Source organism: Anolis sagrei, chromosome X (assembly GCF_037176765.1).
Source record: "Anolis sagrei isolate rAnoSag1 chromosome X, rAnoSag1.mat, whole genome shotgun sequence".
Lineage (NCBI taxonomy): Eukaryota > Metazoa > Chordata > Lepidosauria > Squamata > Dactyloidae > Anolis > Anolis sagrei.
The window spans coordinates 5,787,219-5,814,101 of record NC_090034.1 but is presented as its reverse complement, the minus strand read 5'-3'; the positions used below and the strand labels follow the sequence as shown (position 1 = coordinate 5,814,101).

Genomic DNA, 26,883 nt, shown 5'->3' with positions numbered 1-26,883 from the left:
TAACTTAAAACAAACAATAATAAGAAAAAATAAGCAGAGAAAGAAAAAATATTTTAAAATTTAAAAAGTTTGTTTACTTCCGTTCTTACGAAAACCCAAAAAGAAAGTCTGTAATTATTTAATTCCAAGAAAACAATTTTTTTCCTCAGTCATACAGTTGTGAACTTATTGATTATCCTCATGATTCATATATTCATCGAAGGTTGTCCAATCCTTCCTTTTTTACTTTACTTTATTTTCATGCTTTCTCTGATCTGGATTGACGAAAAAGGGATTTCTGGTTGCGATTCCCAACAACGTTGCTCCGACTGAATCGCGTCGGTTTTAATCAGACGTAATTTTGTGCCAATCTAGGAATCTTTGCAAACATTTTCTCTCCAGACAGAAAGCTCCGAAGAGGAGGACGAAGAGGAGTGACTCCATCTCTGTGTCCCTTTGTGAACCCATCTCCCCTGCCTTGGGGCGCATCGCAGAGAGTTCAGTGTGGATCAGAGAAGGAAAGATACCTGAAATAAACCACCGGGACGAAAATAGCATCGGTCCTAAGGGCAGAAGACAAGCTGAATGAAAAATAAGTTACTATTTTTAAACCTGGGATGGAGTTGTTATGGCAACGGGCGCCTCTCCGGAAGCAGACGGCAGAAGGACCATAAATTGGTGGAAACCCAGGATGCTCCCAGCAAAACAATAGTATGGAGTCAGGAGCTGGCTTTCAGGAAAAGGAAATCTCCTGGGCTTATCCCCGGGAGATTTTTTTGGTGCATAGTTTACTACTCTTTATCCAACGTCAAGTACAACAGTTTGACTGGAAGGCTTTCATGGCCAGAATCACTGGGTTGTTGTAGGTTTTTTCAAGCTATATGGCTATGGTCTAGAGGCATTCTCTCCTGACATTTCACCTGCATCTATGGCAAGCATCCTCAGAGGTAGTGAGGTCTGTTGGAACTAGGAAAAAGGGTTTATATATCTGTGGAATGACCAGGGTGGGACAAAGGACTCTTGTCTGCTGGAGCTAGGTGTGAATGTTTCAACTGACCACCTTGATTAGCATTTAATGACAGTGCCTGGGGCAATCTTTTGTTGAGAGGTGATTAGATGTCCTTGTTTGTTTCCTCTCTGTTGTTGTGCTGTTGCAATTTTAGAGTTTTTTAATACTCACTTCTGCAGGACTCTACCGTATACCATGCAGCTGTGGACAAGTCTAAATAGGGACCACCAAATGCAGCATGGCCCAAACATGAATCGAGGAACATGGAAGGGTCTGGAGAACAAGCCCTATGAGGAGCGGCTTAAGGAACTGGGCATGTTTAGCCTGAAGAAGAGAAGGCTGAGAGGAGATATGATAGCCATGTATAAATATGTGAGGGGAAGCCACAAGGAGGAGGGAGCAAGCTTGTTTCCTGCTTCCCTGGAGACTAGGACGCGGAACAATGGCTTCAAACTACAAGAGAGGAGATTCCACCTGAACATGAGGAAGAACTTCCTGACTGTGAGAGCCGTTCAGCAGTGGAACTCTCTGCCCCGGAGTGTGGTGGAGGCTCCTTCTTTGGAAGCTTTTAAACAGAGGCTGGATGGCCATCTGTCAGGGGTGATTTGAATGCAATATTCCTGCTTCTTGGCAGAATGGGGTTGGACTGGATGGCCCATGAGGTCTCTTCCAACTCTTTGATTCTATGATTCTATGTAGTAGGTATGTAAGCACTGGGATTGTGGCGCAGCTGGCTGAGTGTCAGCTGCATTAAGATCATTCTGACCAAATGGTCATGAGTTCGAAGCCAGCCCGGGCTGGAGTGGGTGTCCAGCCATTGTGTAGCCCTTTTGTCGACCTTTGCAACCCGAAAGACAGTTGCATCTGTCAAGTAGGAAAATAAGGTACCACCTTGTGTGGGAGGCTAAATTAACTAATTTATGAGGCCATAAAGGAAACTCCGGGGAATGTGGAATGTGGAAGAACTTCATCGGTGTCGCTGATGGACGATGAAAGCAGCAGTTCCCCTGGCAGCCAGAAAAAAGTTAAATAGCCTCTATGTGTGTCTGTATATGTTGTATGTCAAAATTGGCATTGAATGTTTGCCATATATGTGTACACTGTAATCCGCCCTGAGTCCCCTGCGGGGTGAGAAGGGCGGAATATAAAAGCTGTAAATAAATAAATAAATAAATAAATAGGGGTGTGTGCAAATCTTCATTATTAAATCGTAAGTCGTATGCAATTTATAAGTTTTGTATATGCAAAAATGGTTCATGACCTGTATTGTCGAAGGCTTTCATGGCTGGAATCACCCAGTTCTTGTGGGTTTTTTTCGGGCTATATGGCCATGTTCTGGAGGCATTTCTCCTGATGTTTCGCCTGCATCTATGGCAAGCATCCTCAGAGGTGAGGTCTGCTGGAACTGGCAAAAAAGGGGTTTATATATCTGTGGAATGACCAGGGTGAGACAAAGGGCTCCAGTTCCAGCAGACCTCACCTCTGAGGAAGCCTGCCATAGATGCAGGCGAAACGTCAGGAGAAATGCCTCCAGAACATGGCCATATAGCCCGAAAAAACCCACAAGAACTGGATTCATGACCTGCTTATCTTCGTGACCACATCTTCCCCACATGATCCTTAAGATCAGGGGTCCCCAAACTATTGCCCGTGGGCCACTTCCGGCCCGCCAAGGGCATTTATCCGGCCCACAGAAGAGGAGCGCCCCCCCCCCACAGTGCCCCTCCCTTGGCAGGCTCATGCTATCCGTCAGGCCCGATGGGCAGCGTGAGCCAGCCAAGGGAGGCTGCTCCGGCGCTCCATGCAGTCATGCTGGCCACATGACCTTGGAGGTGTCTACGGACAACGCCGGCTCTTCGACTTAGAAATGGAGATGAGCACCACACCCCAGAGTCGGACACGACTGGGCTTCATGTCAGAGAAAAACCTTTAACTAGGAAAATTGTGGAAGATCCAGGGTGGGAGAAAGAACTCTTGTCTGTTGGAGGTAGGTATGAATGTTTCAGTTGGCCACCTTGATTACCATTTCATAACCTGACAGTTTTTAGGGAGAATCCTTTCTTGAGAGGTGATTAGCTGGCCCTGATTGTTTCTTGTCTGGAGTTCCCCTGTGTTTGAGTGTTGATCTTTATTTACAGTTATAATTTTAGAGTTTTTTTTAAAATACTGGTAGCCAGATTTTGTTCAGACTAGAAATAGGAAGATTCCCCATTCTCTGCTCCTGGAATTACTGCCTAAAGAGGGCTAGAAAGAACTCCCTCCCTCTAAGGGCCCTTCCACACCGCAAAATAAGATATGTGACATATGCAGAGGGATTTTTTATTGATTTTTTTTTTAAAAAAACTATAGTCCGGCCCTTCAACGGTCTGAGGGGCAGTGAACTGGCCCCCGGTTTAAAAAGTTTGAGGACCCCTGCTTAAGATCATAGAATCCTAGAGTTGGAAGAGTCCTCATGGGCCATCCAGTCCAACTCCATTCTGCCAAGAAGCAGGGATATTGCATTCAAAGCATCCCTGACAGATGGCCATCTACTGTGTCTATGTACCCAAATGTGATCACTGGTGGAGCTTGGGGGAAAATAGACCTTGACATTTGGGAGTTGGAGTTGCTGGATTGATAGTTCACCTACAATCAAAGAGCATTCTGAACTCCACCAACAATAGCACTGTGGACTCAAATGACAAATACCCAATATGGCCAAAGTTGAATACTAGTGGATTTGGGGGGGGGGGTATTTTGTCATTTGGGAGATGTACTGGCTGGGGTTTATAGTGCACCTACAATCAAAGAGCATTCTGAACTCCATCAATGATGGAACTGAACCAAACTTGGAACACAGAACTCCCATGACCAAGAGAAAATACTGGAAGGATTTAGTGGGCATTGACCTTGAGTTTGTTCAGTGGGCATTGACCTTGAGTTTTGGAGTTGTAGTTCACCTGCATCCAGAGAACACTGTGGACTCAAACAACGATGGATCTGGACCAAACTTTGCATGATAACTCTATATGTCCAAATGTGAACACTGGTGGAGTTTGGGGAAAAGAGACCTTGACATTTGGGAGTTGTAGTTCCTGGGACTTATAGTTCACCTACAATCAAAGAGCATTCTGAACCCCACCAATGATAGAATTGGCCAAACTTCCCACACAGAACCTCAATGATCAACAGAAAATACTGTGTTTTCTGATGATCTTTTGTGATCCCTCTGACACTCCCTCGTGACCCCTCCCCAGGGGTCCTGACCCCAAGGTTGAGAAAAACTGAATTAATTTGAGATGTGAGCTTCAGAAAAAGAAATACTATGGAATGCCGTGAAGACAAATATGTGGCTCCTTGAGCGAATCAGACTTGACTTCTCTTTGGGTTCAAAGATTACTGTTGTATTTCGCATATCATGGGAAGAGGATCGTTCCTGGAGGGATAGTAGGCTTTCGGAAAAGAGGAAGGCTGCCTTCAGAAGGTTTGATTCAATCAAGGAAGCAATGGCAATGGGTTTGCAAGATATCAACCCTTGTTATTGATGATATGGTGACTTGGTGGTCTCTCATTCATGGGAAAGTCAATGGATTAGAACAATAATAATGAATGGCCACCATTGACTTGGCCATCAATGGTCCTGCTCCAGTCCTTCAGCCTTGGGGCTTCCTTGATGGACTCAATCCAATTGTAACGCATTCTTCCTCTTTTCCTATTGCCTTCCACTAGGTCAAGCCTTCCCGTCTTTTCCCACTGAGTGATCCCATGATTACATGATGGCAACAATGTATTGTCGAAGGCTTTCATGGCCGGAATCACTTGGTTGTTGTAGGTTTTTTCGGGCTATATGGAGGCATTCTCTCCTGACGTTTCACCTGCATCTATGGCAAGCATCCTCAGAAGGAGATCTCACTACCTCTGAGGATGCTTGCCATAGATGCAGGCGAAACGTCAGGAGAGAATGCCTCTAGACCATGGCCATATAGCCTGAAAAACCTACAACAATTCAATGTTTTGGACAGCAGTGGCTCCCAAACTGACCCCTTTAAGGTGGAATCAGGTGTAAAATAAATAATTGTATAAATATGTGAGAGGAAGCCACAGGGAGGAGGGAGCAAGCTTGTTTTCTGCTTCCTTGGAGACTAGGACGCGGAACAATGGCTTCAAACTACAAGAGAGGAGATTCCATCTGAACATTAGGAAGAACCTCCTGAGAGCCGTTCAGCAGTGGAACTCTCTGCCCCGGAGTGTGGTGGAAGCTCCTTCTTTGGAAGCTTTTAAGCAGAGGCTGGATGGCCATTTGTCAGGGGTGATTTGAATGCAATATTCCTGCTTCTTGGCAGGGGGTTGGACTGGATGGCCCATGAGGTCTCTTCCAACTCTTCGATTCTATGATTCTAGGTGTCAAACAGGGATGTGTTATTGCTCCAACCTTATTTTCCATCTTCATTGCTATGATACTTCATCTTGTTGACGGGAGTGGAAATAATCTATCGGACAGATGGCAAGCTGTTTAACCTCAGCAGACTGCAAGCCAAAACCAAGATTACAACAACATCTGTTATAGAACTCCAGTATGCTGATGACAACGCAGTCTGTGCACATTCAGAAGAAGACCTATAAGCCACTCTAAACACCTTTGCAGAAGCATACGAGAAGCTCAACCTGTCATCCAACATCAAGAAAACCAAAGTGGTCTTCCAGCAATCACCAGCCAATCCCTCTCCAATGCCAGAGATACAGCTTAATGGTACAACATTAGAAAATGTTGACCATTTCTGCTACCTTGGAAGCCACCTCTCTACCAAAGTCAACATTGACACCAAAATACAACACCGCCTGAGCTCTGCGAGTGCAGCAATTTTCTGACTGAAGCAGAGAGTGTTTGTGGACCAGGACATCCGTAGGGATACCAAGGTGCTTGTTTATAAAGCTATTGTCTTCCCAACCCTGCTGTACGCCTGCAAAATGTGGACTGTCTACAGACGTCACATGCAACTCCTGGAAAGATTCCATCAGCATTGCCTGCAAATCTCTTGGGAAGACTGGCAGACAAATATCAGTGTGCTGTAAGAAGCAAAGACCACCAGCACCGAAGCGATGGTCCTCCGCCATCAACTCCACTGGACCGGCCACATTGTCCGGATGCCCAACCACTGTCTCCCAAAGCAGTTGCTCTACTCCGAACTCAAGAACGGAAAGCAGAATGTTGGAGGACAGGAAAAGAGATTCAAAGATGGGCTCAAAGCCAAACTTAAAAACTGTGGTATAGACACTGAGAACTGGGAAGCGCTGGCCCTTGAGCGATCCAGCTGGAGGTCAGCTGTGACCAGCAGTGCTGTAGAATTTGAAGAGGCACAAATGGAGGGCAAAAGAGAGAAACGTGCCAAGAGGAAGGCATGTCAAGCCAGCCTTCCACCTGGAAACCAATGCCCTCACTGCAGGAGAAGATGCAGGTCAAGAATAGGGCTCCACAGCCACCTACGGACCCACCGCCAGGACACTACACTTGGAGGACCATCATCCTCGGACAACGAGGGATCGCCTCTGAGGATGCTTGCCATAGATGCAGGCGAAATGTCAGGAGAGAATGCCTCTAGAACATGGCCATATAGCCCAAAAATTCCTACAACAACCCAAAAAGAACCTTGTTTGTTTGAAGCAAAAGTGTGAATGTTGCAATTGGCAAGCTTTAAAAGCATTGAGCAGCCATGAAGCTGCAAAGTCAATGAGTGAGCGTGTTTGCAAAAAGGTGTTTGCATAGAGGTAGCCTGGCTGTTGTTGCCTGGAGGAATCCTCTGTTTGGGAGGTGTTAACTGGCACTTGATCGTTTGCTGTCTGGAGCTCCCCTGTTTCTGAATTTTGCTGGCTATTTTTACTGTCCTGATTCTGATGTTTTTTAATTGCATTCTGGTATTTTTTTTAATTGCCACAGTTGCAGAGGAAACGTCAGGAGAGAATGCTACTGGAGCATGGCCATACAGCCTGAAAAATTCACAGCAACCCAATGAAGAGGAAACTTTTGGTGCAGCTGATTGTAAAAATGCAATTATATTTGATTTGCTAAGTGCTAGCACCCTCTGGTGCAAACTAAGGGAACTGCACAATTCTGGGAGGAGAGTAGAAAACAAAGGCATCATCATCATCATCATCATCATCATCATCATCATCATCATCATCCTCTAATAATCCTACAAGCTAAGCAGAGACAGCCCTGGTTAGTACTTGGATGGGAGACTGCCAATGAATAGCAGATGATGCAGGCAGATATCAGAGGAAAGGACTGCCAAAACCCAACTCTGGATATCCCTTGCCTAGACTTGTATGCAGGTTAAGCCCTTGACTGACAGGTCAGAGGTTCGAATCCAGAGAGAGTGCGGATGAGCTCCCTCTGTCAGCTCCAGCTCCGCATGTGGGGACATGAGAGAAGCCTCCCATGAGGATCAAAACATCCAGGCATTCCCTGGGCGACGTCCTTGCAGACAGGCAATTCTCTCACACGCAGACAGGCAATTCTCTCACACCAGAAGCGACTTGCAGTTTCTCAAGTCGCTCCTGACACATACACAAAAAAATCAGCATGACGTGACGACCTGAGTGTTGGACTACGTTTTTGGACATCGTCAAAATGAAGGCGAGATGACAAAAATTGTCAATGAAGGACACACAAACCAAGAACGCTGCAGCACTTTGCTTTTGCCCGGGCCTATTGGGAATCAAGTTTGGGAAATCCAAAATACGAGGGTTGAATGAAAAGTAATGCCTCCACCTTTGTAAATCCTCAACAGATGGCAGTATTGGTATGTGGCAGGTACTGGCTTGTTCTGTAGACGCTCCTCTACAGTTCCATTTTGGAAATACGAGGGTTGAATGAAAAGTAATGCTTCCACCTTCATAACTTCTCAACAGATGGCAGTATTGGTATGCGGCAGGACTGGCTTGTTCAGTAGATGCTCCTCTATAATTCCATTTTGGAAATACGAGGGTTGAATAAAAAGTAATGCCTCCACCTTCGTAGCTCCTCAACAGATGGCAGTACTGGTATGCGGCAGGTACTGGCTTGTTCAGTAGGCGCTCCTCTACAGTTCCATTTTGGCGGGAAGCCTTAGCTGTGAACGGTTCTGTTGTTAAAGTGCAAAGTATGGAACCTTGGTCAATGCAACTTAAACAACGTGCAGTCATTAAATTCTTGACAGCAGAAGGAAATTCATCAGAGATGCAAGCTGTTTATAGTGATTGTGTTGATGTGAGTACTGTGCATCATTGGGGTGACACCTTCTGCTGTCAAGAATTCAGTGACTGCATGTTGCTTGAGTCGCACTGACCGACCATCTGCTCAGGGTTCGATACTTATTTATTTATTTACTTACTTCATTTATATACTGCTTTTCTCAGCCCTTGGGCGACGCAAAGCGGTTAACAATAGCAAAATTAAATGCTCAACATCATAAAAAGAGTTAAAAAACAATTAAAACAATGACATAATAAACAATCAATTAAACATAGCTATAACATCTCATTAGCGTCTCATAGGTAGAATCAAGATCCAATCTCATCATCGGTTGTTCCATATTCCTATATTCATTACACTGCCTATTAAATGCCTGCTCGAATTACGAGGTCTTCACTTTCCTCTGAAATGCTAATAGGAAGGGGGCCTATCTAATTTCTGTAGGAAGGGCGTTTCACAGCCGAGGGGCCACCACTGAGAAGGCCCTGTCTCTCATCCCCGCCAGACATACTTGTGATGCAGGCGGAACCGAGAGCAGGGCCTCCCCAGATAGAATCATAGAATCATAGAATCAAAGAGTTGGAAGAGACCTCATGGACCATCCAGTCCAACCTCATTCTGCCAAGAAGCAGGAATATTGCATTCAAATCACTCCTGACAGATGGCCGTCCAGCCTCTGTTTAAAAGCTTCCAAAGAAGGAGCCTCCACCACACTGAAGCAGAGAGTTCCACTGCTGAATGGCTCTCACAGTCAGGAAGTTCTTCCTCATGTTCAGATGGAATCTCCTTCCTTGTAGTTTGAAGCCATTGTTCCAATGCGTCCTAGTCTCCAGGGAAGCAGAAAGGAAGCTTGCTCCCTCCTCCCTGTGGCATCCTCTCACATATTTATACATGGCTCTCATCATATCTCCTCTCAGCCTTCTCTTCTTCAGACTAAACATGCCCAGCTCCTTAAGCCGCTCCTCATAGGGCTTGTTCTCCAGACCCTTGATCATTTTAGTCGCCCTTCTCTGGACACATTCCAGCTTGTCAGTATCTTTCTTCAATTGTGGTGCCCAGAAGTGGACACAATATTCCAGGTGTGGTCTAACCAAGGCGGAATAGAGGAGTATCATGACTTCCCTAGAGCTAAGCACTATGCTCCTCTTGATGCAGGCCAAAATCCCATTGGCTTTTTTTGCCGCCACATCACATTGTTGGCTCATGTTTAATTTGTTGTCCACGAGGACTCCAAGATCTTTTTCACACGTACTGCTCTCAAGCCAAGTGTCCCCTATTCTGTATCTTTGGATTTCATTTTTCCTGCCAAAGTGGAGTATCTTGCATTTGTCCCTGTTGAACTTCATTTTGTTAGTTTTGGCCCATCATCTCTCTAATCTGTCAAGATCGTTTTGAATCCTGCTCCTGTCCTCTGGAGTATTGGCTATCCCTCCCAATTTGGTGTCGTCTGCAAACTTGATGATCCTGCCTTCTAACCCTTCGTCTAAGTCATTAATAAAGATGTTGAACAGGACCGGGCCCAGGATGGAACCCTGCGGCACTCTGCTCATCACTTCTTAACGTCTTAACATACTTCGCACTTTAACAACACAACTGTTCAATGCTAAGGCTTTCCACCAAAATGGAACTGTAGAGGAGAGACTACTGAACAAGCCAGTACCTGCCTCATACCAGTACTGCCATCTGTTGAGGAGTTACGGAGGTGGAGGCATTACTTTTCATTCAACCCTCGTACCTGGAGAGCCAAAGTTTGCCCATACCTGATCTAAACTGATTCACTGAAGAAAATTGCATTTCCAGATAACATATTGTATTTCCCAGTGCTAACCGCATTCTCTCGCCTTGAAATAGAGTTCTCTGGGAATTGTTTTGTTTTTCAGCCAGGTTTAAAGTCCAATTTTGAAGAACCAAAGGGGAGTTTGCAGGAAGTGGTTTTGCTCCTGCAGGACATTTCTGACTCCATCAATGGCAGCGCCGAATTGGATTAGTGTGGAGACAGGCATGATGAGAAGCAGCCTGGCTTGTTGGCCCAGGGAAAGCAAGGCCGCTCTTCCGCAGCCTCCTTCATTAGCCGATAAGTCGGAGCGGATCTGCTTACCCGAGAGCCTCTTCAAAGCATGTCAAGATCGGTTTGCATGAGGCTGAGCAGACAGGCACTGCAGAGCCCCCAAATTCAATTGAGGGTCTTGCGGGAGGAAAGGCTCCTACTTTATTGTGTTAGGGCTTTAATTCGCTGTCCGAGGAGGCTGCCTCTAAAGCCATATCTTTGCTCCCATTAGACACAATGAGTTAGAAGAGACCCCCAAGGATCACCTAGTCTGACCCTGTTCTGCCATCCAGGAAGACACCATCAAAGCCTTCCCGACAGATGGCCATCCACTCTCTGCTTAAAAACCTCAAGAGTCTTTGAGATGGTCCATATTCCATCGCAGGATAGACTACTGCAACACACTCATATAATCATCGAATCATCCAGTCCAACCCCCTGCAAAGAAGCAGGAATATTGCATTTAAATCACCCCTGACAGATGGCCATCCAGCCTCTGTTTCAAAGCTTCCAAAGAAGGAGCCTCCACCACACTCCGGGGCAGAGAGTTCCACTGCTGAATGGCTCTCACAGTCAGGAAGTTCTTCCTAACATTCACATGGAATCTCCTTTCTTGTAGTTTGAAGCCGTTGTTCTGCGTCCTCCTGGGCCATCCAGTCCAACCCCATTCTGCCAAGAAGCAGGAATATTGCATTTAAATCACCCCTGACAGATGGCCATCCAGCCTCTGTTTAAAAGCTTCCACAGAAGGAGCCTCCACCACACTCCGTGGCAGAGAGTTCCACTGCTGAACGGCTCTCACAGTCAGGAAGTTCTTCCTAACATTCACATGGAATCTCCTTTCTTGTAGTTTGAAGCCGTTGTTCTGCGTCCTCATGGACCATCCAGTCCAACCTCATTCTGCCAAGAAGCAGGAAAATTGCATTCAAAGCACCCCTGACAGATAGCCATCCAGCCTCTGTTTAAAAGCTTCCAAAGAAGGAGCCTCCACCACACTCCAGGGCAGAGAGTTCCACTGCTAAACAGCTCTCACAGTGAGGAAGTTCTTCCTCATATTCAGATGGAATCTCCTTTCTTGTAGTTTGAAGCCATTGCTCCATTGCGTCCTAGTCTCCAGAGAAGCAGAAAACAAACTTGCTCCCTCCTCCCTGTGGCTTCCTCTCACATATTTATACATGGCTATCATATCTCCTCTCAGCCTTCTCTTCTTCAGGCTAAACATGCCCAGCTCCTTAAGCCGCTCTTCATAGGGCTTGTTCTCCAGACCCTTGATCATTTGAGTCGCCCTCCTCTGGACACATTCCAGCTTGTCAATATCTCTCTTGAATTGTGGTGCCCAGAATTGGACACAATATTCCAGGTAAAGTGGTCTAACCAAAGTGGAATAGAGCATGGGGAGCATGACTTCCTTAGATCTAGACACTATGCTCCTATTGATGCAGGCCAAAATCCCATTGGCTTTTTTTGCTGCCACATCACATTGTTGGCTCATGTTTAACTTGTTGTCCACGAGGACTCCAAGATCTTTTTCACACGTACTGCTCTCGAGCCAGGCACTGAATCAAACATAGCACACAGAATTCCCATGACCAAGAGAAAATATTGGGAACGTCTGGTGGACATTGACCTTGAGTTTTCGGAGTTGTAGTTCACCTATATCTAGACTATGGACTCAAGCAATGATGGATCTGGATCAAACTTGGCACAAATACTCAATATGCCCAAACGTGAACACTGGTAGAGTTTGGAGAAAATAGACCTTGCCATTTGGGAGTTGTAGTTGTTGGGATTTATAGTTCACCCACAATGAAATAGCATTCTGAACCCCACCAATGATAGAATTGGACCAAACTTTCCACACAGAACCCCCATGACCAACAGAAAATACCATGTTTTCTGATTGTCTTTGGCGACCCCTCTGACACCCCTTCGCGACCCCCACAGGGGTCCCGACCCCCAGGTTGAGAAACACTGCTCTAAAGCCACATCTTTACTCCCATTAGAAACAATGAGTTGGAAGAGACCCCCAAGGTTCACCTAGTCTGATCCTGGTCTGCCATCAAGGAAGACACCATCAAAGCCTTCCCGACGGATGGCCATCCAGTCTCTGCTTTAAAAACCTCCGGAGTCTTTGAGACGGTCCATATTCTGCTAGAATCCTAGAATCAAAGAGTTGGAAGAGACCTCATGGGCCATCCAGTCCAACCCCCTGCCAAGAAGCAGGAATATTGCATTCAAATCACCCCTGACAGATGGCCATTCAGCATCTGTTTAAAAGCTATGCTAGATTTGGAAAGGGGTCTTCAAGGACCATCCAGTCCAACCCCTTCTGCCAGGCAAGAATACATTGGGTTGTTGTAGGTTTTTATGGGCTATATGGCCATGTTCTAGAGGCATTCTCTCCTGACGTTTCGCCTGCATCTATGGGCAAGCATCCTCAGAGGTTGTGAGGTGGTAGAAACGTCAGGAGAGAATGCCTCTAGAACATGGCCATATAGCCCGAAAAAAACCTACAACAACCCAGTGGTTCCGGCCATGAAAGCCTTCGACAATACAGGAATACTTAATTTATTTATTTATTGACAGTATTTATATTCCGCCCTTCCCACCCCGCAGGGGACTCAGAGCGGATCATAATGCACATATACATGGCAAACATTCAATGCCATAGACACACAACATATATAGACAGACACACAGAGGCTATTTAACATTCCAGCTTTTTCATGAGAGTATTTTGGCCACCAGGGGAGCTGTTGCTTCACCGTCCATTTGTGACACTGATGGAGTATTTCCTCATTCTCTTTTGCTTGCTTGCTGGAGAGTTTTATGGCATTGTAAATTAGTTAAATTAGCCTCCCCGCATAAGTGGTACCTAAATTTCCGACTTGACAGATGCAACTGTCTTTCGGGCTGCAAAGGTCGACAGCAAGCTACACAAAGGTCGGAAGCTCGCTCCAACCCGAGCTGGCTTTAAACTCATGACCGTTCAGACAGTAGTAATCTTAATGCAGCTGACTCCCAGCAAGCTGTGCCACAGTCCCTATGGCTTCTCAGCCTTTTGGCTAAGATCAAGTGTAGTGTGTAGTACACCATCAAAGCACCCCTGACAGGTGGCCATCCACCCTCTGCTTAAAAAGCTTCAAAGAAAGAGATTCCACCACAACTGGGGGCTGGATCTCTGTTTGGAAAACATTGGTGGTAAGCGTAGCTCACCAGGCAGGACCCTCCTTAACTGCGGTCCATAGCTTTTAAATTTTGACTACATACTGTTGGTCACAGCTGACCTCCAATTTTATTTCTCAATGTCCATGTCTACCCAGTTCTCTCTCAGTGTTTATCCCACATTTTTGACCCTCAATGGGTGGCCCTTGGGGGTCGATTCCAATTCAATAGGGAAAGGACCCCTGTGGGGTTATTTATTTATTTATTTATTTGCTTCATTTGTATACTGCTCTTCTCAGCCCTCAGGCGACTCAGAGCGGTTGACAACCAGTTTCAACAACACAATACAAAATCATTAATCAATTAAAACAGTAGTATCAATTAATTAACACCAAAATATCAATACAACAGTACAGCACTATAACAATCCATCACGTCTCATCAATAGAATCAGCATCCGAACTCATTGTCCATTATTCCATTCCAATAATCAATCAATTGCACTGCTTAGTTGAAAGCCTGTTTGAAGAGCCAGGTCTTCACTCTCTTCCGGAATGCCAATAGAGAGGGGGCCGATCCGATGTCTGTCGGGAGGGCGTTCCACAGCCGAGGGGCCACCACTGAGAAGGCCCTGTCTCTCGTCCCCACCAGGTGTGCTTGTGAAGCCGGCGGGACCGAGAGCAGGGCCTACCCAGACGATCTTAACATCCTAACTGGTTCATAGGAGGAGATGCGTTCGGACAAATAGGTCAGGCCAGAACCGATTAGGGCTTCAAAGGCTAAATCCAGCACTTTGAATTGTGCCCGGTAGCAAATTGGCAGCCAGTGGAGCTGGCGCAACAGAGGAGTGGTGTGCTCCTTGAGTGCCGCTCCTGTTAGCATCCTGGCTGCCGATCGTTGGACCATTTGAAGTTTCTGAGTAGTCTTCAGAGGCAACCCCACGTAGAGAGCATTACAGTAGTCTAAACAGGATGTAACCAGAGCATGGACCACTGTGGCCAAGTCAGACTTCCCAAGGTACGGGTGCAGCTGGTGCACAAGTTTTAGCTGTGCGAATGCTCCCCTGGTCACCGCTGAAACCTGGGGTTCCAGGCTCAGCGATGAGTCCAGCGTCACACCCAGACTGGGTTATGAGGATGTTCCAGGGGGGTTGCTAAAGACCATCAGAAAACATATATTTCTGATGGTCTTAGGGACCCCTTGAGCAGAGAAGGCTGAAGATCTCCCCGGTGACTTCTACCTTTTGCCTGGTGACCAAAAGGTAGAAGTCCTGATGGCTCTTCGTCATAGAGGATGGAACGACAGCACCCCCCTGTGGCTGGATTCAAGCACAAGCTCCAAAGGTGCCAAAAAGCTGGATGTCAACACAACATACCTCTTTTTCGTTCTGTCTGTCTCTGTCCTGTCTGGCCAAAATGGCATTGGATGTTTGCCATTATTTATTTATTTATTTACAAAATTTATATGCTGCCCTTCTCACCCCGAAGGGGACTCAGAGCGGTTTACAAGTAAAAAGTAAATACAATATATTGTTGAAGGCTTTCATGGCCGGAATCACTCGGTTGTTGTATGTTTTTCGAGCTATATGTCCATTTTCTAGAGGTATTCTCTCCTGATGTTTTGCCTGCATCTATGGCAAGCAACCTCAGAGGTAGTGAGGTCTGTTGGAACTACAACAGCAAAACAACAGAGAGGAAACAATCAAAGGTATCTAATCACCTCTCAACAAAAGATTATGGCACTGCCAGGCCATAAAATGCTAACCAAGATGGTCAGTTGAAACATTCACACCTAGCTCCAGCAGACAAGAGTTCTTTGTCCCACCCTGGTCATTCCACAGATATATAAACCCTTTTTCCTAGTTGCAACAGACCTCACTATCTCTGAGGATGCTTGCCATAGATGCAGGCGAAACGTCAGGAGAGAATGCCTCTAGAACATGGCCATATAGCCCGAAAAAACCCTACAACAAACCAAATACAATATATTATATTATTATCATAGCACAATATTAATATTTTATATTACATTGTACTATAACATTATACTGTAATATTATTAGTAATATTACATTTAATATAAAATATATAATTATCATATTATTATTAGTAGTAGATTGTATGTAGATACAATATATTATATTATATTAGTACTGTATTTATTTGTCGTGTCAGGGCAACCAGTCAATTATATTACATTTCTAACAGAACAAAGCAAACAAACAAACAGACAAAATACAAAATTTGCAAACTTGGTAGTTGATTAAATGTCCTTTGACCAGTATCTGGCCACTTGGAGTGCCTCTGGTGTTGCCGCAAGAAGGTCCCCCATGGTGCATGTGGCAGGGCTCAGGTTGCATTGCAGCAGGTGGTCAGAGGTTTGCTCTTCTCCACACTCGCATGTCGTGGATTCCACTTTGTAGCCCCATTTCTGAAGGTTGGCTCTGCATCTCGTGGTGCCGGAGCGCAGTCTGTTCAGCGCCTTCCAAGTCACCCAGTCTTCTGTGTGCCCAGGGGGGAGTCTCTCATTTGGTATCAGCCATTGGTTGAGGTTCTGGGTTTGAGCCTGCCACTTTTGGACTCTTGCTTGATGAGGTGTTCCAGCAAGTGTCTCTGTAGATCTTAAAAAACTATTTCTAGATTTAAGTCGTTGACGTGCTGGCTGATATCCAAACAGGGGATGAGCTGGAGATTGGTACTGTGATCCGCCATGAGCACCCTTTGGGAGATAGGGCAGAATACAAATAAAGTGTTGTTGTTGTTGTTGTTGTTGTTGTTATTAAAATAGCATTACTCTCGCTATAGTAACAAAAAATTCACTAACTGTACTTTGAAAACACTTCAGAAACGGAACGTCAGTTTTCTAATGAGTTTTGAACCACTGTGAAGTCAATATGGACTTTTGGAGGGTCTCTCCAGTAAGAGAGACCCCTAGGACCGCACCAAAGAGGGTCCACAACCCTGGCGAGGACAGAGAAGACGAATTCCGGCGATATTAAAATAATAAAAAATAATAATTGTCTCACCAAAGTGGAAGAAGAGGTGACCGAGGCTTTAAATTGAGCGATTCAGCTGAAGCGGATGCAATTGCAGGGATAGCTCACCTACAAGCATGCCATTACAAAGTTTGCAAGCATTTTTATAGCCAAAACATGTACAGAGATTTCAAAATTCCCGCCCTCCCTTCCCTGCCCAGCTTGACTGTGATTGGCTGGTGGCCGAACAGCTGGGAAGAGGCTTGGCGGCCCGCCCTCAGCCTGGGCCAATCACGAGGCTTCCCCACTTCAGGGGAGCCTATCAGGACGCTTTCCCCGCTTCAGGTAATTGACGAATTAGGGAAGAGGTGGCGGGACGATCAGGGACAATGGGGAGCAATAGGATTATGACATTCTTGAAACCTATGTGTCCCTGCGTCCGGGAAATCGGCCAGCTGGGGGATTGGGTTATTGTCTTGATGATGAGAAGTTGATTGATTTAAGAAGAGTTTTCTTGTCCCTGATCTGATAAGAGGTGTTTGTATTGTGTCTTGGGTGAGGAAAAATCGAGCTGGGCAGAAGACCCCCTGGGGCAGTCTGGCCCGTATTGTTTCTATTTATCAAAACTTGACCGGAGGAGATGCCTATCAATCAGTCTGACTCTGAAAATCAATAGGAACTTTCTTTGCTATTGTCCATGCAAGAGTTGGTGTAATGTTTGTTTTTGTGAGGGCAACAGCCCCCTCGGGCAGCTGGTTGTTTCCTGGTCGTCTCTCTAAGGTTGGGTAAGGGGCCAAGAGTCGGGCAAGGCAAAAGGGCAAAGGATAATTCATAGAAAGATACATATACATTCAAATCATAAACATTTCATAGCAACAAACCCCGTCCTTGTCCCACATCCCAAGTACATTTTAATAAAACATTTAATTTCATGAAGAAACTTGAAGTCCAATGTTTTAAAAGGTCTTTGAAGAAAGTTCATGGGGGAGATCGTATTTACTGAAATCCAAGACATGCAGGCAGAGAGTCCATGATCTTTGGGAAGGCTGGCAGATGAAACTCCAGCTATGCTGCAATCGATTCATGCTTTGGTCCTTGGGAAACTAGAATCTCCTCCCAAGGTCCGGGGCCCCTTGGCCAGGCTCTTCCCCAAAGTCCCATGGGGGAACCGCATCAAGTCTCTGGGTCCAGAGCTCGGCAGAGGCGAGAGGCAGCGAGGAGCAATGAGGCAGCAGCAATGGAACCGGCACATTTGACAATCAGCTGTTTCTAATAAACTATATTCTCAAAACTTAAGAGGTTATTTCCCGAGCGTAGGGGTCCAAAATAAGAAAAGCGAGATGGCAGATAGGGTTAGAATTCAGTACAGAAAAATAAGACATTAAAATTGAGCCAATCCACCATTTTGTGGATACGGAGATCTTAAAGGAAAAACTCCGTATCCGCGGGGGACTGCGAGCCTGCTCGGAATGCCTCCCTGGCATTCCGGGGACGCCGGATCCGCACCGCTTGAAACCGCGGATACGGAGTTTGTCCTTTCAGATCTCCGTATCCACAGAATGGCGGATCGGTTCCATTTTAGGTTGAATTCATGCATTTAGTTGGCTCAGGCAAGAAGTGACACAAAGTATCAGGCTAGAAAGTTAAAAAGTTGCAATTTCAAGTACCTTTATTAGGGGAATAGTAACAATGTTAGGGGTTGGGGGAAAGTGACAGAAAGGCATAGAGGCTTGGTATAGTCCCTGTTTGAGCTGTATGTTGGGGCACATTTCAGTTTGTCCCAATTTGGGCTTCCAGGAACTGCGGAACTTTCCGCTGCAGGTCAGACCAACTTGAAAGCAGAGGCCTCTGCTGCCCTTGATGACAACTGTGTTAGAAGTCTTAGCCAAAGTTGTTCAATTTTAACTGGAAAAGTTGGGGGTCGTCTTATACGCCCAGTCGTCTTATATGCCGGAATATACGGTAGATTGTGAGACCTTTGTGACATGGGCACAATCCATCCCATTTCCCCCCAGTAATGCTCAGTGCATTGAAAAAGGTGAGGGCAGCAGTTTCACACCTGAATTCTCAACTGGCCAAATCAGACCTGATAGCTGTCCAGAAGGTCCCAAAACTGAAGGATACTACTTTGTTTTAACTGGGGCAAAGCTGATTTAACTCCATAAAGTCCACATTAATCACCAGAAGTATTCAGGCAACATAAGGACAGCCTTTATTAGGGGAATAATAAATAAATAAATAATAATAAACGTCCTTGTTGTTGTTCATTCGTTCAGTCGTCTCCGACTATTTGTGACCTCATGGACCAGCCCACGCCAGAGCTCCCTGTCGGCCGTCACCACCCCCAGCTCCTTCAAGGTCAGTTCAGTCACTTCAAGGATGCCATCCATCCATCTTGTCCTTGGTCGGCCCCTCTTCCTTTTCCCTTCCACTTTCCCCAGCATCGTTCTCTTCTCTAGGCTTTGCTGTCTCCTCATGATGTGGCCAAAGGACTTCCACTTTGTCTTTAGTATCCTTCCCTCCAATGAGCAGTTGGGCTTTCTTTCCTGGAGGATGGACTGGTTGGATCTTCTCGCAGTCCAAGGCACTCTCAGAACTTTCCTCCAACACCACAGTTCAAAAGCATCTCTCTTCCTTCGCTCAGCCTTCCCTAAGGTCCAGCTCTCACATCCGTAGGTGACTCCAGGGAAGACCATGGCTTTGACTCTGCAATGGATCTTTGTTGCCAGTGTGATGTCTCTACTCTTTACTATTTTATCGAGACTGGACATTGCTCTCCTCCTAAGAAGGAAGCGTCTTCTGATTTCCTGGCCACAGTCTGCGTCTGCAGTCATCTTTGCGCCTAGAAATACAAAGTCTGTCACGGCCAATTCTCTCACACCAGAAGCGACTTGCAGTTTCTCAAGTCACTCCTGTCACACACACACAAAAAAAGCCACTTAAGCGGAAAAGGAAAGGAAAAAGGAAAGGGCCTGAGGGTATTAGGCATTGTGGAAGTTGAAGTCCAAAACAGCTATTTATTATTATTATTATTATTATTATTATTATATTATATATATATTATTATTATATATATTATAATTATTATATATATTATATTATTATATATATTATAATTATTATATATATTATTATATATATTATATATATAGTATATTATAATATTATTATATATTATAATAATTATTATTATAGTATTATTATATATAATATTATATTATATATGATAATATATAATATTATATATAATATTATATATTATTATGTATATTATTATTATTATGATATACAGGTTAAAAATAATGCTTATTATTATTATTATTATTACATTATTATGTATATTATAATATTATATATATATATAATATTATATATATATAATATATATTATAATAATAATTATTATTATATTATTTTTATATATTAAATTATATATAATAATATATAATATTATACATTATTATTATTATATACAGGTTAAAAATAATGCTATTTATTATTATTATTATTATTACTATGATTATGGATGGCACATGCCTAATATTTATATTGCAGTCTTTTCCTTTGCTGCTACAGCTGTGACTGGACTCAATGCGCATGCGTAAAAAAGCCTCAGCCTGGCAATGTGCTTGAGGGGAATAGCGCATGCGCACCGAGGCGGAGTAACCCATGGTCTCCAGGGCGCATGCGTAGCAGCAGTGAGGCGGCTTCTGGGGGAAAAGTGGGCGGGGCGGCGCATGCGCGTCGCGTCAACAAGGCGTCAACAAGGCGCTGTGGTGAGGGATGGAGCGGAACAAGGCCCGGAGCCTCCGACGAGGCTGAGGCCGGGGACGGAGGAGGAGGAGGAGACCCCGGAGGGAAGCGCCATGAACCTGGCCAGCCAGAGCGGCGAGGCCTACGCCGGCCAACTGCTCTTCGCCAACTTCAACCAGGACAATACGTAAGCAGGGGGCGTGGCCATAGGGAGGAGGGGGCGTGGCCAGGGGAAGGAGGGGGCGTGACCAGAGGGAGGAGGGGCGTGGCCAGTGGCTGAACCCTCCCCTGTGTTGCCTTCCTTGGCCCTTGGGGCTAGTCACACTCTCTCAGCCTCAGAGCAGGACCCTCTGAATGAACTTTGCCTATGAGAAGGCTTGGAAGAGGACTCAAGGTTGTTTACCATGATATAAATAAATTTATTATTATTATTATTATTATTTATACCCAGATTAATCTGGCCCAAATTAAGCCGCTGAGCTGCTGAACTTGCTGACCGAAAGGTCGCAGGTTCGAATCCGGGGAGTGGGGGTGAGCTCCTGCTCTTAGCTCCAGCTTCTGCCAACCTAGCAGTTTGAAAACATGCAAATATGAGTATTTATTATTATTATTATTGTTTGTTGTTCATTCGTCCTTGGTCAGCCCCGCTGTTAGCCCCAGCTTCTGCCAACCTAGCAATGTGAAAACATACAAATATGGGTATTTATTTATTTACGACATTTGTATGCTGCCCTTCTCACTCTGAAGGCGACTCAGAGCGGCTTGCAAGATATATATATATATATATATATATATACATATACATTGTTGTTGTTGTTCATTCGTTCAGTCGTCCCCGACTCTTCGTGACCTCATGGACCAGCCCACGCCAGAGCTCCCTGTCGGCCGTCACCACCCCCAGCTCCTTCAAGGTCAGTCCAGTCACTTCCAGGATGCCATCCATCCATCTTGCCCTGGGTCGGCCCCTCTTCCTTTTTCCTTCTACTTTCCCCAGCATAATTGTCTTCTCCAGGCTTTGGTGTCTCCTCATGATGTGGCCAAAGGACTTCAACTTTGTCTCTAGTCTCCTTCCCTCCAGTGAGCAGCCGGGCTTTAAATGGTTCTGGCCCAAGTTACCTATCCGAACGTATCTCTGCCTATCAGCCCGCCAGGACCCTAAGATCTTCTGGGGAGGCCCTGCTCTCTATCCCACCTGCTTCACAGGTGCGGCTGGCGGGGATGAGAGACAGGACCTTTTCTGTGGTGGCCCCCCGGCTGTGGAACGCCCTTCCTATGGAGGTAAGATCAGCCCCCTCGCTAATGGTGTTCCGAAGAAGATTAAAAACTTGGATGTTTGAACGGGCATTCGGTTAAACAGTGCAATGAATGTGATGATTACAGGAATGGAAATTTGGACAACGAATTCGATCACAACTCTAGTTATGAGATGCATTGTGTTGTCTATTGTTGTGTCAATATTGTATATTATGCTTTTATGGTTTTAAATTGTATATCGTTGATTGATTCTTATCCTTGTTGTAAACTGCGTTGAGTCGCCTGTTGGGCTGAGAAACTGCGGTATACAAGCAAATAAATAAATAAAAAAATAAATAAAATAATATTTCCTGGAGGATGGACTGGTTGGATCTTCTCACAGTCCAAGGCACTCTCAGCACTTTCCTCCAACACCACAGCTCAAAAGCATCTCTCTTCCTTCGCTCAGCCTTCCCTAAGGTCCAGCTCTCACATCCGTAGGTGACTACAGGGAAGACCATGGCTTTGACTAGGCAATGGATCTTGGTTGCCAGACTGATGTCTCTACTCTTTACGATTTTATCGAGACTGGACATTGCTCTCCTCCCAAGAAGGAAGCGTCTTCTGATTTCCTGGCCACAGTCTGCATCTTCACTCATCTTTGCACCTAGAAATTATTATCTTTATTTGTACCCCGCTAGCATCTCCCGAAAGACTTGATGCGGCTTACAAAGGCCAAGGCCTCAAACACAACATAACAATACAAAACCTAAAGCAAATTAAAAACAATTAAAGCAAAATTAAACAGCAAAACAACAAGCAATAAACAATACACCAAAACACAATAAAACTGGGCCGGGCCAGAGTAAAGGGTACAGAAGTGCTGATGTGACAGGTAATATGTAAGGATTATAGGGCAAGTGCAGTGTGCAGTGTGCGGCAATCTTAGTTCTACTAAAGCGCTTCTGGGACTTGGTATTGGAGATTTCCTATTCGGGGAAGGCACATCGGAACAGCCAGGTCTTCAAGTTCTTTCTGAAGACTGCCAATGTAGGGGCCTGTCTAAGATCTTTGGGGAGGGTGTTCCAGAGTCGGGGGGCCACCACGGAAAAGGCCCTGTCTCGTGTCCCCACCAAACGCGCTTGCGACGCAGGCGGGATGACGAGCAGGGCCTCTCCAGATGAACGAAGTGAACGCGTGGGTTCATAGACGGAGATGCGGTCACGCAGGTAGGATGGTCCCAAACCGTTCAGGGCTTTGTAGGTAAGCACCTGCACCTTAAATTGGGCTCGGAAAATAAATGGCAGCCAGTGGAACTCCTTGAACAGGAGGGTTGACCTCTCTCTGTAAGGAGCGCCAGTTAACATCCTGGCCGCTGCTCGTTGGACCAGTTGAAATTTCCGAGCCGTTTTCAAGGGCAGCCCCACGTAGAGCGCATTACAGTAATCCAACCTAGAGGTGACCAAGGCATGGACCACCCCGACCAGATCAGACATTTATATGCTGCACTTCACATCCTGAAGGCGACTCAGAGCGGCTTACAAGATGTATATACATACAATATATTATATTATGAGCATAGTACAATATCAGTATTATATATTACTATATTGCACTGTACTATTATATTGTAACATTATTAGTAATATTACATGTAATATCAAATATATCTTTATTATTATTATTATTATTATTATTTCTCGCACTTCTAACCCGCCCTTCTCAACCCCCGAGGGGGGACTCAAAGCACATTCTGAACCCCACCAATGATAGAATTGGGCCAAACTTGGCACACAGTTCTCCCATGACCAACAGAAAATATTGGAAGGGTTTGGTGGGCAGTGTCCTTTGGTTTTGGAGTTGTAGTTCACCTACATCCAGAGATCACTGTGGACTCAAATAATGATGGATCTGGATCAAACTTGGCACAAATATTCCATATGCCCAAATGTGAACACCGGTGGAGTTTGGGGAAAATAGTTCTTGACATTTGGGAATTGTCGTTACTGGGATTTACAGTTCACCTACAATCAAAGACCATTCTGAACCCTACAAACGACAGAATTGGGGCAAACTTCCCACAGAACCCTCATACTTAAGGCCATCCAGTCCACCTCCTTCACTAGGGCAAGAAAACGCAATCAAGGCCCTCCTGACAAAGAGCCATTCAGCCATAGATATAGACAGATGCCAGCACAACAATAAGATAAAAAATAAAACATATATCAACAGTAATTAAAACAATCCATTATACATCACAATCCATAAAACCAATCTAGTGCTCAACGTTTGCCAGCTCAGAGTCCGTAAGTTCAATTCCACATTGTCAAATTCATCAAGTCTAGTTGTCGCTTTATAATATTGTATTATCAGTAGTATTTTATTCTATTACATTATATTATAAGTGATATATATATATATATATATATATATATATATATATATATAAAACACATGTGCATTTATTTATTTATTTACGACACTTGTATGCCGCCCTTCTCACCCTGAAGGGGACTCAGAGTGGCTTACAATATATATATATATATATATGTATATATATATATATATATATACATACACACACACGCACATACATACATACATGCACACACACACATACATACAATATATTATATTATTAGCATAGCACAATGTTGTTGTTCATTCGTTTAGTCGTCTCCAACTCTTCGTGACCTCATGGACCAGCCCACGCCAGAGCTCCCTGTCGGCCGTCCCCACCCCCACCTCCTTCAAGGTCAGTCCAGTCACTTCAAGGATGCCATCCATCCATCTTGCCCTTGGTTGGCCCCTCTTCCTTTTGCCTTCCACTTTCCCCAGCATCATTGTCTTCTCTAGGCTTTGCTGTCACCTCATGATGTGGCCAGAGTACTTCAACTTTGTCTCTAGTATTCTTCTCTCCAGTGAGCAGTTGGGCTTTATTTCCTGGAGGATGGACTGGCATAGCACAATATCAGCATTATACATTACTATATTGGACTATACCATTATATTGTAATATTGTTAGTAATATTACATGTAATATAAATGTATAATTACAATATTTTATCATTATTACTAGTATTGAGTAGATCGATAGGTACCGCTCCAATGGGAAGGTAATGGCACTCCATGCAGTCATGCCAGTGGCCATATGACCTAGGAGGTGTCCATGGGCAACGCCGGCTCTTAAGCTTAGAAATGGAGATGAGCACCACCTGCCAGAGCCAGAAAGGAGTAGACTTAATGTCAGTAGGAAACTTTTACATCTATTTTTTAATGTGGTGATACTAATATATTAAATATAATTACCACTGATGGTATATAATGATATGCTGTTTTTCCTCATCCAACCCATTACCTGCTCCAGACATTCATTCAAAAGAGACATTATTATTTACTTTATTTGTATACCGCTCTTCTCAGCCAATTAGGCGACTCAGAGCGGTTAACAACAAGAAGCGGCAAAAATTCAATGCAAACATCATACAGCCATTTAAAAGACAATTAACACAATAATACACTAAGCAAATAACATCAATAAACATCAATAAACATCAATAAACAGCTCACTAGCGTCTCATAACTAAAATCATAATCCAAGTTCGTCATCCGTTGTTCCGATTCCTATGATTCATTGTAATTCATTGCACTGCCTATTCAAACGCCTGTTCAAACAACCAGGTTTTCACTTTCTTCCAAAATGCCATTAATGAGGGGGCTGATCTGATGTCTGTGGGTAGGGCGTTCCACAGCTGAGGGGCCACCACCGAGAAGGCCCTGTCCCTCGTCCCCGCCAACCGCGCCTGAGTTGCAGGCGGTATCGAGAGCAGGGCCTCCCCAGAAGATCTTAAAGTCCTGGTGGGTTCATAGGCGGAGATGCATTCGGATAGGTAACTTGGGCCAGAACCGTTTAGGGCTTTATAGGCCAACGCCAACACTTTGAATTGTGCCCGGTAGCAAATTGGCAGCCAGTGGAGCTGGCGCAACAGAGGAGTTGTATGCTCCCTGAATGCCGCTCCTGTTAGTATCATGGCTGCCGAGCATTGGACTAGTTGAAGCTTCCGAGCAGTCTTCAAAGGCAACCCCACGTAGAGTGTGTTGCAGTAGTCTAAACGTGCTAATAATGTTGTTTTTAAAATTTATTACCCACCTCTCTTTAACGGCTCAAGTTCCAGTGGAAACCCCCCTGGGTGAACTTGGGTGGGTCACACACTCTCAGCCTCAAGTGTTAAAAGACACACAAACCTGGATTTGAATTGGCCCACGCCGGATTTTAACTACATCTTTTCATTCTTTTGTTGACACACCAGCTGTTTCGTATATCGGTCTTTTCTTGCTCAAATACAGAGTCAAGATGTAGCTTGAGTTCTCCATTTTCAAAAGAAAAGAAAAGAAAAACACCAGCTTGACAATGTGGTTTTGGAGTAGTCGACAAACACTGCTCCTTTCTCCCACTTTTCCTATAGGGAATCAACATTAGGAAGAACATTTTGACGGTGAGAGATGTGGGAGTCCATTGGACTCTCCATCTCTGGGCATCCTAGGAGTAGGACGCAATGGAACAATGGCTTCAAACTACAAGAAAGGAGATTCCATCTGAACATGAGGAAGAACTTCCTGACTCTGAGAGCCGTTCAGCAGTGGAACTCTCTGCCCCGGAGTATGGTGGAGGCTCCTTCTTCGGAAGCTTTTAAACAGAGGCTGGATGGCCATCTGTTAGGGTTGCTTTGAATGCAATATTCCTGCTTCTTGGCAGAATGGGGTTGGATGGGATGGCCCATGAGGTCTCTTCCAACTCTATGGTTCTATGATTTTTCAGTCGAGGCTGGATGGACATCTGTCAGGAGTGCTTCGATTGTGCTTTTCCTGCCTGGCGAAATGGGTTTGGACTGGATGGCCCTTGGGGTCTCTTCCAACTCTATTGAAATGACAAAAGGCAAAACAATCATCCAATGTGATGTTATTGTTGACGTATAGGATTAATACCTTGAAGGAGCTGGGGGTGGTGACGACCGACAGGGAGCTCTGGCGTGGACTGGTCCATGAAGTCACAAAGAGTTGGAAACAGCGGAATGAATGAACAACAGCGAAGGATTAAAACAGCGAAGAAGTAGATTTCAGTCTCCATTCAGCCATGAACTCATTTGTAAGTCAGGCCCCTTCTGAGTAGATTACCTGATTTGAACTGGATTATATGGCAATGTAGACTCAGGGCCTTTCCACACAGCCCTATATCCCAGAATATCAAGGCAGGAAATCACACATTATCAGAGTGTGGACTCAAATAACCCAGTTCAAAGCAGATACTGTGGGATTTTTCTGCCTTGCTATTCTGGGATATAGGGCTATGTGGAAGGGCCCTCAGATAATTCATTTCAAAGCAGATAATGTGGATTCCCTCTTTTGATAACCTGGATTTTATGGCAGTGTAGAAGGTGCCTCTGTGTCATTGTGAGGAAATAAGGAGAGGGAAGGGACAATTACGAATGCCAGCTTGTGTTCTTTCAAAGAAT

The 26,883-nt window shown here is 44.9% G+C and overlaps 1 protein-coding gene across 1 annotated transcript in view; it reads left to right on the top strand.

The window, feature by feature from the left end:
* Positions 1-20,114: 20,114 nt before the first annotated feature.
* LOC132781570 (WD repeat domain phosphoinositide-interacting protein 2) overlaps positions 20,115-26,883 on the top strand; it is a 68,365-nt gene continuing 61,596 nt past the window's right edge. The window contains exon 1 of the mRNA XM_067473322.1: positions 20,115-20,324. Coding sequence (XP_067329423.1) covers positions 20,122-20,324 — 203 coding nt within the window. The 5' untranslated portion in view covers positions 20,115-20,121. The remainder of the gene's footprint in view (positions 20,325-26,883) is intronic.